The 16,159-nt window shown below is 38.1% G+C and overlaps 1 protein-coding gene across 1 annotated transcript; it reads right to left on the bottom strand.

Annotated features, from left to right (window-relative positions):
* Window positions 1-9,639: 9,639 nt before the first annotated feature.
* Window positions 9,640-11,881, bottom strand: LOC107832372 (FBD-associated F-box protein At5g60610-like). Its single transcript, XM_016660212.2, has 3 exons — window positions 10,690-11,881; window positions 10,348-10,524; window positions 9,640-9,992 (listed from the first exon to the last, which is right to left on the bottom strand). The coding sequence occupies exons 1-3, from the start codon at window positions 11,854-11,856 to the stop codon at window positions 9,807-9,809; spliced, it is 1,530 nt and encodes a 509-aa protein (XP_016515698.1). The 5' UTR covers window positions 11,857-11,881; the 3' UTR covers window positions 9,640-9,806.
* Window positions 11,882-16,159: the final 4,278 nt, after the last annotated feature.

The following is a 16,159-nucleotide window of genomic DNA, read 5'->3' as shown; positions in this document are numbered from 1 at the left end:
CTGGAGTTTGTGGGCCACATATGAGCGGATATGTATTGGCAAGGAAGATCCTTCGGGCAGGGTATTATTGGCTCACCATGGAACATGACTGTATCACTTTCGTGAGGAAATGCCATTAGTGTCAGATACATGGAGATCTGATTCATTCTCCGCCAACAGAGTTACATACGATGTCGGCACCCTGGCCGTTTGTGGCATGGGGCATGGATGTCATTGGACCTATCGAGCCGGCAGCATCCAATGGTCATAGGTTCATTCTAGTAACCATTGACTACTTCACCAAATGGTTCGAGGCTAAAACCTTCAAGTCGGTAACCAAAAAGGCAGTGGTGGACTTTGTTCACTCCCATATCATCTGCAGATTTGGGATCCCAAAGGTGATCATTACAGACAACGGTGCAAATCTCAACAGCAGCTTGATGAAGGAGGTATGCCAACAATTCAAGATTACACACCGCAATTCTACCCCATATCGCCCCAAGGCGAATGGAGTGGTCGAAGCAGCCAATAAAAACATCAAGAAGATACTGCGAAAGATGGTGGAAGGATCTAGACAATGGCACGAGAGATTACCCTTTGCTCTGTTGGGTTATCACACTACCGTCCGGACTTCCATAGGTGTAACTCCTTATTTGCTGGTGTACGGAACTGAGGCCGTAATACCAGCGGAGGTCGAAATTCCATCCCTCCGGATTGTCGCTGAAGCCGATATTGATGATAATGAATGGGTCAGAGCTCGATTGGAACAGTTGAGCTTGATAGATGAGAAAAGATTGGCAGCAGTGTGCCATGGTCAGCTGTATCAGAAGAGAATGACGAGAACATACAATAAGAAGGTACGCCCCAGGAAGTTTGAAGTAGGGCAGCAGGTGTTAAAGAAGATCCTCCCGCATCAGGTCGAGGCAAAAGGCAAGTTCGCCCCAAATTGGCAAGGGCCTTATATTGTGACCAGAGTGTTGTCCAACGGTGCTTTGTGTTTGACAGATATCGAGGGGAGATGTGTCGACATGGCTATCAATTCTGATGCAGTCAAGAGATATTATGCGTAATTTCTTTAATTATGGCAATTATCGGTTCGTTTGTTTGTACTTGGTGCTTATTGGATAATGAAATGACAGAGGCAATTCTTTCTTCCAACCAAATACTTTTACCCTTGTTTCCCCCTTTTTGAGCCTTAAGTTATTCTTTCATACCCCTCTTTTGGAATCACTAATGGAAAAGATATGAAAAAGAAAGAAGAAGAAGAGAAATATTTAAGAGAAAATAAAAAAGAAAAAAAAAAGAGAAGAAGATAAAAATTACAAACAGTGGGAACTACGTTTGACCTGATTCCTCAAAGAGGATACGTAGGCGCCTCACGGCTCGGTCATAGTGTGCATCATAGTATACATAGTGTGCATAATGTCCATAAGTATGCATAATAGGCACAGTGTGAATAACGCACGTAGCTCAACCTAGAGTAAAAATAAAATCCCCCAAGCAAGAAAACTGGGGCAGAGGTTATGTTTTAAAAATTTCAACAAAGGTTTGATTCCAAAAGTTGTAGCGGATCACCCATCAAGTTATTTCATTTTGATAGCCTTTATTTAGCCCCACACCAAGACCAACATCGACGTCCAAAAGACCTCCCGATCAATATCCAAGAGGTGCCAAGTCATGCAAATAAAGCCGAGAATAATACGCCGATCCCCAGCAAAGAAGAGGATCATGAAACTGGAAATGAATTGATAGTCCAAAGGGTTCTCCAGAAGAGAGAGTCACATCGGCAGCACTCCAATTCTCCTTTGAAGAAATAAAATGAGAGAGTCTTGGCGGAAAACCTTCGCAGGCACCACAAGACGACGAAAGATGAGAGATTTGAAATGAGAGAGTCTTATCGGTGAAAACCTTCACAGGCACCATAAGACGCCGGGAGCTGAGAGAAAAGAGAGAGTCTCAATAGTGAAAACCCCTCGAAGGGCACTATGAGGCGATAAGACAGATCAACAAAAGGGTCCACGTTCGCAAAGAAAGGAACACTCGTTTATCCCCAGCAAATAAGGTCATCGGGCAAGTCGATTGATACAAATAGGCTGGGTCGGGAATCTATGGTGCACGTCATGATCACAAGGACCAGTCATGTCACCTAGATAAGTTCTTCTGAATTCCTTTTTCCACCAAGTATTGGTTCAGAAAGATTTTTCTCCTTTTCTATCTTTTTCATTTTTCTTTCTAAAAATTTGTTCTGAAAAGGATTTTTTAAATTTTACTACCAGAGACCGAAAGGAATTCATCCGAGGCGAGATAACCCCAACCACCCTAAAAGGCTAGCCCCAGACGACGCAATGTTGTGCCTGGCAGTTCTTAGGAGGAAGTAAACTCCTAAAGGGAGTGGTTTCGGGAGTAAAAGCAGACTACCACAGTTGGTTCTGTAAAGAGAAAAGCAAAAAAGGGGGATAAATGGAAAACCATCCCCGTCAGACAGGTCGCCCCAGAAAGCAACTTTGTCCACCAACCAATTGTGGGGGCACAGAGCAAGAGAGAAAAATCATCCCCCACCGGAAAGATACCTCTTCCCACCATGATTAAAACTAACTAAATCCTTTTTGTCTGCTGCAGGAAAATAAAGGTTGATGATGGCAGCAGGGCGCGAAGCCAGGGAAATCACCAAAACCGAGGCAGAAAATTTTCTGCCGTTGTCAAAAAATTTCTCGGAAGAACGAGGAAACAAACTCAATACTTTTCAGTTCTAGGTCGCCCACCAGTAAAATGCGGGAATACTTTCAGTTCTAGGTCGCCCACCAGTAAAATGCGTGAATACTTTCAGTTCTAGGTCGCCCACCAGTAAAATGCGGGAATACTTTCCAGCTCTAGGTCGCCCACCAGTAAAATGCGGGAATACTTTCAGTTCTAGGTCGCCCACCAGTAAAATGCGGGAGTACTTTCAGTTCTAGGTCGCCCACCAGTAAAATGCGGGAATACTTTTCAGCTCTAGGTCGCCCACCAGTAAAATGCGGGAATACTTTCACCTCTAGGTCGCCCACCAGTAAAATGCGAGAATACTTTTCGGTTCTAGGTCGCCCACCAGTAAAATGCGGGAATACTTTCAGTTCTAGGTTGCCCACCAGTAAAATGCGGGAATACTTTCCAGCTCTAGGTCGCCCACCAGTAAAATGCGGGAATACTTTCAGCTCTAGGTCGCCCACCAGTAAAATGCGGGAATACTTTTCAGTTGTAGGTCGCCCACCAGTAAAATGCGGGAATACTTTTCAGCTCTAGGTCGTCCACCAGTAAAATGCGGGAATACTTTTCAGTTCTAGGTCGCCCACCAGTAAAATGCGGGCATGCATTTCATAATTTTGCATTTAAACAACTTTTGGTCTTATATTATAGATTTTGGAATCAGTAACCCTACCAGAAGGCGGAAGGTTACAACAGAGATCCCCAAGCAGGAAACAATAAAATCCCCAGCACCAAGAAGCAGAAGGCTGCAAAGGCAAGCGCGCGATTCAAAAGGAAGAAGGGACGCATCTTGAAAGAAGCAGCTTGGGAACGTTGGGAACGTTATAGCATGCCCGGCATAACAATTTTGATGAAGAAAGCCATACCACTGAAGAAACCATTGAAAGGCTTAAGGAAGAGGGCCATGTCCCCCGCAGACCAAGCGAAGTGATGAAAACTGGCATTCAAAAAAAAAAAAGAAAAAAAGGGGGCGAAAGACCAGTAGCATCCCCCAAGTTCACAAAATAAAGGCATCGGAGGACAACACTAGCCGACAAGAAAGCAAGGCGACAAGAACAAGTTGAAGATAGATGAGATCTCGTGATCCCTAGTCTAGCTTAGCTTCTTGTTTTTCCTTTCAGAACAATGTAACAAGGAGATCGGTGAGCGGTAGCATCCTACAACAGCGTGCAACAGCGCATAACAGCAGCAAACACTACAATCATACGGTAGTCCCAGCTACCAGAATTTCCCGAACTACATTGATCTGATTCCTATTCAGCCCAGGATATGTAGGAAACCTCTGAAGCAAAGGTTCGGTCAAATCTTTTTCAAAAAAATGCTTCATACGGAGTACTCGGACGAGCAAAAATCGCTCGCTTTATCTTTGCGCGAAAACCCTTCGTGTCTTCGGGCAAAGAGGGGCAGCTGTAAGCACGTGATTTTTGCTTCACGAAAGTTACTCCAAAAAGAAAAGAAAATCAACAAAAATATATGTCTTGTCATTGAGTGATTTGTATTTAATGTTAAAATGTGTGTTAGTTGTTATAAGTGTTAACCAATATGTGTGTAATTTTGTTTTAATTTAATTTTAATTTTTACAATTTATTTAGGAATTTTATTTTAAATTTTGTTAATCTAAAAGAAAAGTGAGGAAAATCTGATTGGGCCCCAAAGTGAGGCCCAAAACCAACCCAAGGATCCGGTCCAAACCAGGCCTGCCCAGGCATATCCCGAAACGACGCTGCATAAGGCGTCTGATCTGAGCCGTTCAATCACACTCATCCAACGGTCCACATCCGCACCCGTAACCCGACCTGTTTAGTCGGTTCAACCCAACCCCTCACTTAAACCCAAACGACCCCGTTTCTATACCAAACGACCCTGTCTCGTCCATCACCAATAGATCCAAGCCGTTCAGATCACTTGATCTAACGGCTCCGATTTATCTTCCCCTTCCGTATATAAGCCCTCTGTCATACCCCACGCCCCCTATCCAAACCCCCCTTCACTCGTCTTCTTCACCAAACCCTGAACCCCGAAACCCTAGCAGCCGCCATGGCTTCCCTTTCACCAGAACCCGACGGCAAGGATGCCGGTGACCACCCCCTTAACACCCCTGATGCACCTCACCACCCCAAACCCGAATCTGTTACCCCATAGCCTCGAATCACCTTCCTTCATCTCGAATCTTGATTTGAAGATTCGAGACAAAACTCGATCTACACCAAACCACACCATATTCGTACCAGACAATCCCCTGACCTCCCTCGTGACCAAACCAAGCTTGGTTTGGTCCGAATCTACCCACAACTCCTAGAATCTCAAATCTGAAGATCCAAACCTAGAACACAAGAACCTGGGGAATCCGGCCAGTTTCAATAGAGGTTTTAGGTCTAATAGACCTTAATCAGGGTGTTCTCGGTTGAGAACACCCCGATTAAAGTTTGTTCGGCTTCAAAAAGGCCAAATCTGATTCGGACCTGGTTTGACTTTTGTTAAAATTTTCAGTAAGTTTTTCTTTTCTTTTTTATTTTATTTGAATACTATTTGAGGATTGCCAGCATGTGTCGTTGTGTTTGTTTGGTATTTTCTGGTATTTTTCTTAATTCCTTCCATCTCTGTCAAAGACCTTTTATTTGGTCGTTTGTTCTTCTGTGTATATGAATACATCTGGTGATATACATGCTCGTCAATTAGATTAGTCGTCCAATAGTTAATTCATATAGGTTCCCAGTAATTGAACAAAAGTTGTCTGAAGCCATTCAGGACCCTGTACGTATTTTTTATATGAACGACTGATTATTACCTGTTACGATTAATATAGTCGAGTCGATGTATGTCGTCAATTAGTTTCAGCCATTAAATGGTAACAATTTGATTTATGTTGTTTGTTTCTGCTGTGATCGTATTTGAATTCCCTTAGGAACTGAAGTGTGTTGCCTATTGATTTTGTTCAATTTGAATAAAAAAAACATTTAGGGGTAAGTTATAATGGCAGTTCAGACTTTGGTCTTAAATGGATGGCATGTTTACTTGGTTCAGATTTCGGACAGCATGTGCTTGGTCAGCTGATTAAGGAATTTAAATAATTGGACAGCATGTGCTGTCAGATTATAGTCCTGCTGCCCATGCTTTACTAAATGAATAAGAGATTAGGCCACTTTAACAACCAAATAGAGAGGAGCTGTCAGGGAATCTCGTGGGAGTTTTTGTTTAATTTAAATAGCTGAGTGGGAAAAACAACAGGGAGGGGGGAATTCTGAGTTTTCAAACAGACTGTAAAGTGCTGAGGTTAGGCTATAAAAGAGGCAGACCTTCCATTAGAAGGGGGGAGATTTTTGTTTTAGTCTTCAGAGAAAAAAACAAGAAACATAAAGAAGTTTTTTTTCTCAGAATATTGTAACAAAGATTGTCTGAAAACAGCATAAGAATTTAAGCTGGCCAAGCTGTCTTGGCCAATTGTTGTTGGTTATTTGCCGAACTGTGTGTGATTGTTAAACTGCTGGTGCTGTTACATTCGATATTCTGGGCTTCCTGTTATTGTTTTTCTACTCTGTTTCTAGGATTTGACTGGTTGATGTTCGATCATCTGTGGGCTGCATTGTTGTTGCTGTGTTGTGGCTAAGTTGTTGTTGTTGTTAGTTGCCTGTTGCTGACACCTTTCTTCTTCTCCTGCTTATTGTTCAAACATCCAGGTACACGACTAATACTGTCAATGTAACTTGAAGTTGAGTATGAATACAAAGAGAAGAGTTGAAGATCGTTTATTTTATGCATAGCCTGTACATAGAATGTTATGTGATGTATAATAGTTTACATTTTGCTCGGATACTGGAGTTAGCTTTCACACATAGTAACTGTCAATGTATGGTAACTTGACATCCAATTGTGTGTGTAGGATGTTGGATAAAAATTTGATAATGTAGTAGGCTGTAGCTCAGAAATTAGCTGTGTTTGTGATTAGCATGTCCAGTAATGCATGAAAACTATCCACCATTAGTTAACTTCTTTTCCCTTTAATGAACTGTCCCGTTATAACTGATAAACTACGCCTTTAGAACAAAGAACAAGTTCACGGCCTCAACCTCACGGGGGTCAGGCCCAGGTCGAAACAGACCAAGCAGGCCCGCATCGGATAAACAGTGGCCAGGTCTGGCCCATCCCGCATGAGCTGGATTTGGGCCCATAATGTTCGATCAGCTGTCCGTGTGCGTAGCCACGTTTTCTCATTATGTAAAAACATTTTGAATCCCGCTATAAAAAAAACTGCAAGCATGTAATTAACTAGGACTATCTCTGTTTTCAATTAGTAGAGACAAACGCGACAAGAAACGTAGTTGCTATAGGATATCCTTTTAAAATAATAATGAGACGAGCCTCGCCAAATAAAACGTATAGATTGCGGGGCCCTCATAAAATGTATGGTTTAATTAGAATTCGGAAGGACCGTTTAGCGAATTTTACGGTCTTCCCAAAATAATAACGCGATAGTCTCTTTAGGCGCGTGTTTAATATTTTACTTTCTTAAGCATGGGTGTGCATTTCATGCGACCCGAATCCAAATCCCAAAACGTCAAATAAAAATATCTTCCGGATTGTGGGTGCATTTCATGTGACGCAGTCCAAAGACGTGTTTTAAGTGATGTTCACATTCTTGTAAAAACAATAATAATAAAGCGGTTAAAAGTTAAAATTGGCACATTGGTTCATAATTGTATTTAAAAATCAGATAAATAAGCCGAATATGACAGTTGAGCGACCGTGCTAGAACCACGGAACTCGGGAATGCCTAACACCTTCTCCCGGTTTAACAGAATTCCTTATCCGGATTTCTGGTGCGCAGACTGTAATATGGAGTCATTATTTTCCTCGATTCGGGATTAAAATTGGTGACTTGGGACACCCTAAATCTCCCAAGTGGCGACTCTGAAATAAATAAACCAATCCCGTTTCGATTGTCCTTTAATTGGAAAAACTCCCTTGCACCCCCTCGGGTGCGGAAAAAGGAGGTGTGACAGTAGCCATTGATTATTTTACCAAATGGGTTGAGGCCAAAAAAGAGTCACGTGTTCTTTAGATTTTGGACAACCACAGTCCGGATATGGCACCAAAACATCATACTCAGCCCACAACTCCTTCAATTTGGTGAAATATACAGCCACAGAATCTGCTCCTTGAGATAGCCTCGAAATTGATCTGTGTAATTGAAAAATTCGTACTCGATTTACTTTATCAAATCGTTCCTGTAGATCTTCCCAAACTGCATGTGCATCTGATGCATAGATGATACCACTAAGCAGATCTTTCGAAACGGAGTTCATAATCCAGCTGTGCACTATCGCATTGCAAGTCTCCCATTCCTCATGGAGATTTTTCTCGAATGACTCTTTCGCACATGCTCCTGTTACAAGCCCTAACTTCCGCTTGGCCTTGAGAGCAAGGCGCATCGATCTACTCCACAATCCATAGTTCTCCGATCCTGTGAGCTGAATCGGAATTAGAACTAATCCAGTCGTATCTGAAGGTTGGAGAAAGAGTGGATGAGTGTGGTCGATTTTCACTGATGTTTCTGCTGCCATTGATGCTCATGCAGAATATCAAAGACTAGAAATTGATTCAGAAACGAAAATGAGAAGATGAATAGGATCAAGTTGTCGAATAGTTGGAGAAATTCCACAATCTCACGGATCAATCTCTATGGCTTTGACACCATGTTAGAAATCGTCATTAGAGAGCTCTGCACACGTGAGGAAGAAGAAGAAGAGGGAATTTGGGAAATTTTCCAAATGCTTTTACTGTACTAACTGAATTAGTTATATACAACTAATTGTGAAAGCTAAATAATAAAAGACCCCCCTAACTCCTAGTAATTGCATTTGGGTCCCAATTATAACTAACTCCAAATCTAGCTTCTAATCATCTAACTTCCAATAATTATGTTCCTTTAACTTCTTCCAGAAGGTGTTACGGCATGTGACATATAATAGAGAATTAAAGGAGTTTGTTATGTCGAAAGAATAGGGCAATATATTGAGTACTACAATCTCCATTTGAGTGTTTGATTTCTTAAAGACTATGTAATTAATACAAATTGCTTCACTTACAGTGAATAGAAAACTAGATATTTATAAGTAAATAATATTCCAGCCAGAAGTTTATTCAATTTTCTGTATTTCCAGTCTTGTTCAATTCTGTCAGAATATATGCTAAGTCGAGAAAGAAGGGATGTTATATAGCTTTGCAAATTGTATGGTGAAATGAAGTTGTGGTTAAAGGCTTAAGGAAATAATAGGCTGCGTAAAATCTTGTTCTATTGAATATCGTTTTTTTAAAGTGAAATGAAAAATAGATAGTACAATTCTTTTCTAAAAACAACGTCATTGTAAGCACAATATGTGGCGTAATTTCAACGCAATATGATTACTCAAATATGAACTAAAAGTATCTCAAGAAAAAATATGGCAGAGTACAAGCGTCGTAAATTTCTTTCTGCTTCTACTGTCATTGCCCTAAGAATCTATGAAATTGATTGAACTTGTGAAACTGACAATCAATATTTTCCTCTTGTGATTGAACCTTTTTAGGATCTATCGTTGTACCCTTATTTACTTTTATCCTAAAAGAATTTCTTATAAGTTTCATAGGTATATGATGTACCAATATTCCTTCCATGAGCTTGAACTGTTTTAGAATCTAAGGTTTTGCCTCCTTTTTTTTTAACTTTTATCTCAAATTTCTTTATGCAAGCTTCTTAGAACAGGGCTCCACATGCCTCTTTCTGATGCTTCTTGTGGGCAATGTAACAAATTGCGTTGTGAAATACAAAATATGGTAAAATAAAAATATGTACAGTGTAGTTACCACTAATTCCTCTCCAATTCCCCTTGAGAATTAGATACTCTTTCAATCATACCCATTTCAATTACTTATTCAGACACAAACATGTTAAATTGTGTATTTATACCCGAGTACACACAAGTCCTGTGTAGCTTTCTAAACATGCTCTAAAAGTAAAAAAAACCAAACACCTTCAAACATACAATTGAACTGCCTCCGTGCTGAAAACACATGTTATTATTTTTTGTAAAAGATAGAGTAGAGGTCTAAGAAAAAGGAGGTTCCTTCCACTTAAACGTAAAAGTGGTAATCCGCTCAATTAGGGGCGTGGATTTCAGCCAAGAGTACAAACGGGATGTTTCGCCATTTTCAGTTGCGCCTTTGTGATTAATGACTTCATCTAGTCTTCTATTTTGCTCCGCTTTGTATCTTGTTATTGTTTCCTGGAACACCTGTTATTCCAAACGCATGAAACTTTCATTCATATATATATTAGAAATTATCTGAAGGGAGCATATAAAATGTAATGAAGGGCTTCAATTGAATGAAGAAAATTATAATGAGCAAATTAAGAAAATAAAAACATAAATTTATATACTATCGAAACCCCTTGATATAAGGGAAGCTCTTATAATTTAGTGGGAAAGGTAGTTCAAAAATCGTTAGGTTCAAACATGACTACGAGACGACAGTTATGCAATATAACGATTTTGGTTAGTACATGTTTATATGTGCGCATTAGGGACAACAAATATGAGAATATCGAGTCGTATAAAAAGAAACACGCGACATAATGTATATTTATACCTGGACTAGTTTGCTCTCTCTACATGGCACAATGGATATTATGTTGGGTCGCCCAAGCATCAAATCATGTGTGAATTTTTCAGGATACATCGAAGGATTTTTAATGCATATCTCTAGTTCTCGAGTTGGTGGAACAATAATTTCTCTTGGATCTTCATAAATAAGAATACTCTGATCCTGCATATATTGTAAAAAGTCCAAACCAATTGAAGTCCAATTCACAGTGAAGCAAATTGAAGGGAAAAGCATTTACACAGAAATATGAATTATGATGAGATATGATTCCTATGCAGCTGATGTAATTACACTGGTGAAAGAGAAAACTTAAAAAAAAAAAATTACCTTCCTGCAACGAATTACTAATATCAAGCCGTTAGAATAGTTGAACTTTTGAACAAAGCCTTGAAGATTATTGTACCAACTTGTGTCCACATCTCCAAAGTGGTAAGAATCATCAGATGACCGCAAATAAAAATTGATTTTGGCTCGTTCGAGGTTAGAAGGATCCATAGTTGAGAAGGGCATACATGTTTTGCCACTTTCAAAATCGAACGCCACCAGATTTGGAGCCAGCACGTTGACTTGCTCCAAATTCCTCCAATTCCACAAGGTGAATTTCTTAAGTTTTTCACTCATAACTTTTATATTTTTCATTATATAGCATTCCCTGAGATCTAAAACTTCAAGGGCTGTAAACTTAGATAACCGATATTCAAATTGTTTATCTGTCATGGTAGTAGCTTCCAAGTAGAGATATTCTAAAGTCTTATAACCATCTAAAATATCAATTGTGCAAGGCAGCAATTTTGGCTCACGTACCTTCGGGCACTTGTGCAAAGGCACACCAACATATACAAATTCTCGCAGATTTGGAGCCTGGATTTCCACCTTTTCGAGTCCTTCACACGAACGTAGCTCCAATTTCTCCAGATTTACTAGACCGAAAACAAGCAAATTCTGGATCCCCCAACAACGACTTATTTTTAGATCCCTGATTAACGGACAAGTAGTGATTAATCTTTGCAATTTGTTGGTGCTATTATCTATTTCAAAGTTGCACCCGCGTAGCGATAACTCAGTCAGCGTCTTAGCTGCATAAATAGCATCAGGCACGCTATATTTCAAATTATACATCGCGTAAATTTCTAGAGATCTGACATTAAGTTTAATCACCAAGTTCAACCACCGATCAATATGAGAAGCCAATTCCTGATCACGAAGGCTTAGGAGGCGGAGTGTTTCGACTCTTAAGTTTTGCTCGACATAGGGGCGCAAGGAATCGTCAGCAAATTTGATAAATTTCTCCGTGGATTTCATGAAACTGTTGTGGCTGGATTGATTAATTATCACGTCCGGTCGCGATCTCCAAATTGAACTCCATGTTTTAGACAAGACGCAAGTTCGAACTTCTTCTTTTAGCCCGTATTTACGAATCCGACGCAAGATGTCATAAACTATGTGTACAGGCAACTCTGATATTCTGTCCTCTCTATCAACTGTTTGCTCCATAATTTTGAGCACAAGTTGAACCTTAATTTTTGTTGTTGGTATTAGCGGCCGGCTTATAAGAACCGCAAGGTATCTTATATATTATGGTAAATACTTACCTTTGGTCACATCTTTCCATAAAAGTTGACAACTTCCCGCATGAAGTTAATTTCTAAAGTTAAAACATGGTTTAACTTTACTTCCGCCAATTAAGCAGAACTAATTTGACCCTTTTATGTTCATGGATTGAAGGTAATTCGTATATATAACTAAGCTTTACCCTTTAGAAGTAGATTTTATAAAAAAAAAATTGTCATTTAATTATTTTGATAATATTTATTAGTATTTTCTTAATCATGTTGAGCGCACTTGTTTAGTTAAGCAAATTAAAGTTGGACATTTGATTTAAATAGCAGAAATATCACTTTAATTCAATCTGCATCAAACTCCCACAAATTACACAATTGTTTCTAAGCCAAATCTAAGACATTAAATCCACATATTTTGAAATGCTTAAAGTGTAAACGAAATTTGTCAATAAAAAACTAAATTTTCCTAAAATATTGATTATAGTTCATGGGGACTTGTCATTGGAGGAAGTAATGCAGGCTGGCCCACTTTGTGAAATTTGGAAATTAATTTCATGTCCGGAAAAGGGAAGGAAATCGTTTCCTAGTCAGCTTTCACATATGGAAAAGTTATGACTAGCTCCAACCACTACTAGAATTTCGGTAAAAAGCGATCAAATTTGGTCTGTTAAGAAAAGCGATCAAAGTTGGTCGCCAAACTGCCGAAAATAATAATAAAAATATTTGAAATACTTTAGCGACCAAAGTTGGTCGCTATTTGGCCGCAAATTTAGTCAAATTGTTGACTGGACTGGTCAGACTTGCTTAGTCAAATATATTGAGATTAGCGACCAATATTGGTCGCTAAAGTGGGACCCACATTAAATTTGTTAATAATTTTATTATTATTTTATAAAACTTATAAAATATAAATATATATAATTTAAAACTTGCGACCAACGTTGGTCGCTAATTGAAGGATAAGTTGATAGCGACCAACATTGGTCGCTAACATGGGACCCAGTTATAATATTTTAATAAATATATATTTATTTAAAAAAATTAAAATATAAATAAATATAATTCAAAAGCTAGCGACCAAAGTTGGCCGCTTAATGAAATAGAGACCAACGTTGGTCGCCAATGTGGGACCCAGTTCTAACGTTTAATAATTTTTATTATTAATTTAAATATTATATAAAATATAAATAAATCTGATTAAAATTTAGTGACCAAATTTGGTCGCTAAATTAAATTCATGTACTATTAGTGACCAACTTTGGTCGCTAAATTAAATTCATTTACAGTTAGCGACCAAAGTTGGTCTCTATATGGTCAAAATTAAAAATCACTTTTGTATTTACTATGTAAATAATATAAATGTAAGTCGTTAACACTTTTGTAATACAAGGGATGAATAGTACTACGAAGCGGGCGTGTGTGTCTATATATATAATATATATATATACTTACGCTATATACTATGCACTAAGTATAAGTGTATTAGGTAATACTGTATCGAATATAGCTTATATATATAATATATGTACTTATGCTATACTATGCACTAAGTATAAGTGTATTAGGTAATACTGTATCGAATATAGCTTATATATATATAATATATGCACTTACGCTATACTATGCACTAAGTATAAGTGTATTAGGTAATACTGTATCGAATATAGCTTATATATATATATATATATATATATATATATATATAATATATGTACTTACGCTATACTATGCACTAAGTATAAGTGTATTAGGTAATACTGTATCGAATACAGCTTATATATATATATAATATGTACTTACGCTATACTATGCACTAAGTATAAGTGTATTAGGTAATACTATATCGAATACAGCTTATATATATATATATATATATATATATATGTATGTATATATATATATGTATGTATGTATGTATGTATATATATGTATGTATGTATTTACGCTATACTATGCACTAAGTATAAGTGTATTAGGTAATACTGTATCGAATATATCTTATATATATATTTATATATATAATATATGTACTTGCGCTATACTATGCACTAAGTATAAGTGTATTAGGTAATACCGTATCGAATATAGCTTATATATATATATAATATATATACTTACGCTATACTATGCACTAAGTATAGACTGTTTGACCAAAATAGCGACCAACGTTGGTCGCCATTTTTGACCGTTTGACCAAAAGGCGACCAAAGTTGGTCGCTTTTGTAGGATATATATATATAAAAGAGGAAAATAATTATTTTATTTATTTATTTTCAAATATAGCGACCAAAGTTGGTCGCCATTTTGGTCAAACGGTCAAAAATGGCGACCAACGTTGGTCGCTATTTTGGTCAAACAATCAAAAATAATTTGGCTACCAAAATAGCGACCAAGTTTGGTCGCTATTTTTTTTAACAAGAGCCAAAACGGATTTCAGGTCCATTCTTTCAAAATTATTCCCCAAATTAAAATCTTTCTCCTCTAACACTCAAAACCCCTTCCCCCCTCCAACTTCCAGCAGCAGCGACACCCCTGCCACCGGCGACCCCTGACGGCAGTAGCAAATTCCGGCGACCTCCACTCCCAAGGTTAGTTTCTCTCTCCTTTCTTTTATTTTTCCAAAAAACGGTGATTTTAGGGGTTCAATTCCAATATATTAGGGTTCAAAGTTATATATTATTTGTTCAACTATATTTAGTTCAAAGTTAACTCCATATTAGGGTTTAATTTCTCCATGTTAGGGTTCAATTTCTCCATGTTAGGGTTCAATTTCTCCATGTTATATACTATTTGCAATTTTTAGGGTTCTTATTAATACTTTTAGGGTTCAAATAAATTAACTATTTAGGTAGACTAATTTATATATGGGGTTAAATTTCATTTTATGAAGCAACAATAATAGGATATGAATTGGATTTTTAGTTAACTAAAAAACGATTAGGCTATGAATTAACTAATTTAATTTGTTCTTGCTTTATTTAAATAGATGGAACATCGTTCTTGGATGTACAATAGGAATTATCCTAATCGGCGGGGATTGCGGGAGGATTTTGTAGAAGGGGTTGAGGAATTTATTAGACATGCAATGTCACTTCCGCCATACATAAAAGAAAGGAGTAATTAGGTGCCCTTCTGTTAAGTGCGACTGTATGAAGTTTGGAAAATCGGAGGAAGTTAAGGTTCATCTTTATATGGTGGGGTTTATATCGAATTACTTTGTGTGGACTATCATGGAGAGATGGATGGTAGCCATAGGATATTTCATAACATGGGTGTTGGTGAAAGTAGTAGGTCGAGGGAGAATAGAAATAGTGATTCCAGAATTCATGATATGGTTGCGAATGCTTTTGGAATGCACTTTGGGGGTGAGCCCAACGAAAATGTTGAACAAACTCCTAATGATGAAGCAAGACATTTTTATAAACAGTTAGAGGAAGCTAGTCGTCCACTACGTGAAGGACGTCCGCACTCTGAGTTGTCTGTTGCAGTTAGATTACTAAGTATCAAATCTGATTGGAATATTTCTCAAGCAGCCATGGATTCTTTCATTGACCTTATACGTAAACTAGTTGACGAGGAAATTGAATTACCTGGTGATTTCTATAAGGCAAAGAGATTAGTTTCTAAGTTAGGACTTTCGTCAATGAGAATTGATTGTTGTGAAGATGGTTGCATGTTATATTATAAAGATGATGCAAATTTAAGCAGTTGTAAATTTTGCAAAAGGTCTCGTTTTAAGAGGCTTTCCAGCGGGAAGATGGTCGCTATCAAGGCGATGCATTATTTACCTCTTATACCTAGGCTAAAGAGGTTATATGCGTCGATGAGTTCTGCTCCTCATATGAGATGGCACTTTGAAAATAGAAGACCACCTGGTGTTATGTGTCATCCTTCAGATGGAGAAGCTTGGAAGCACTTTGATAGGACATATCCATATTTTGCTAGTGAACCAAGGAACATTTGGTTAGGTCTGTGTGCGGATGGCTTCACACCTTTTTCTGTATCTGCGACACCGTATTCATGTTGGCCTGTCTTTCTTACACCTTGTAATCTACCACCCGAGTTGTGCATGACTAGTCCATATATATTCTTAAATTGTATTATCCCCGGTCCACGTAATCCGAAAGGTTTGATAGATATATATTTGCAACCTTTGATTGGTGAGCTAAAACAATTGTGGTACGATGGTGTTGAAACATATGACATATCAACCAAGCAGAATTTCAATTTGCGTG

This window comes from Nicotiana tabacum, chromosome 6 (assembly GCF_000715075.1).
Source record: "Nicotiana tabacum cultivar K326 chromosome 6, ASM71507v2, whole genome shotgun sequence".
Lineage (NCBI taxonomy): Eukaryota > Viridiplantae > Streptophyta > Magnoliopsida > Solanales > Solanaceae > Nicotiana > Nicotiana tabacum.
This window is presented reverse-complemented; position numbering and strand designations above follow the sequence as displayed.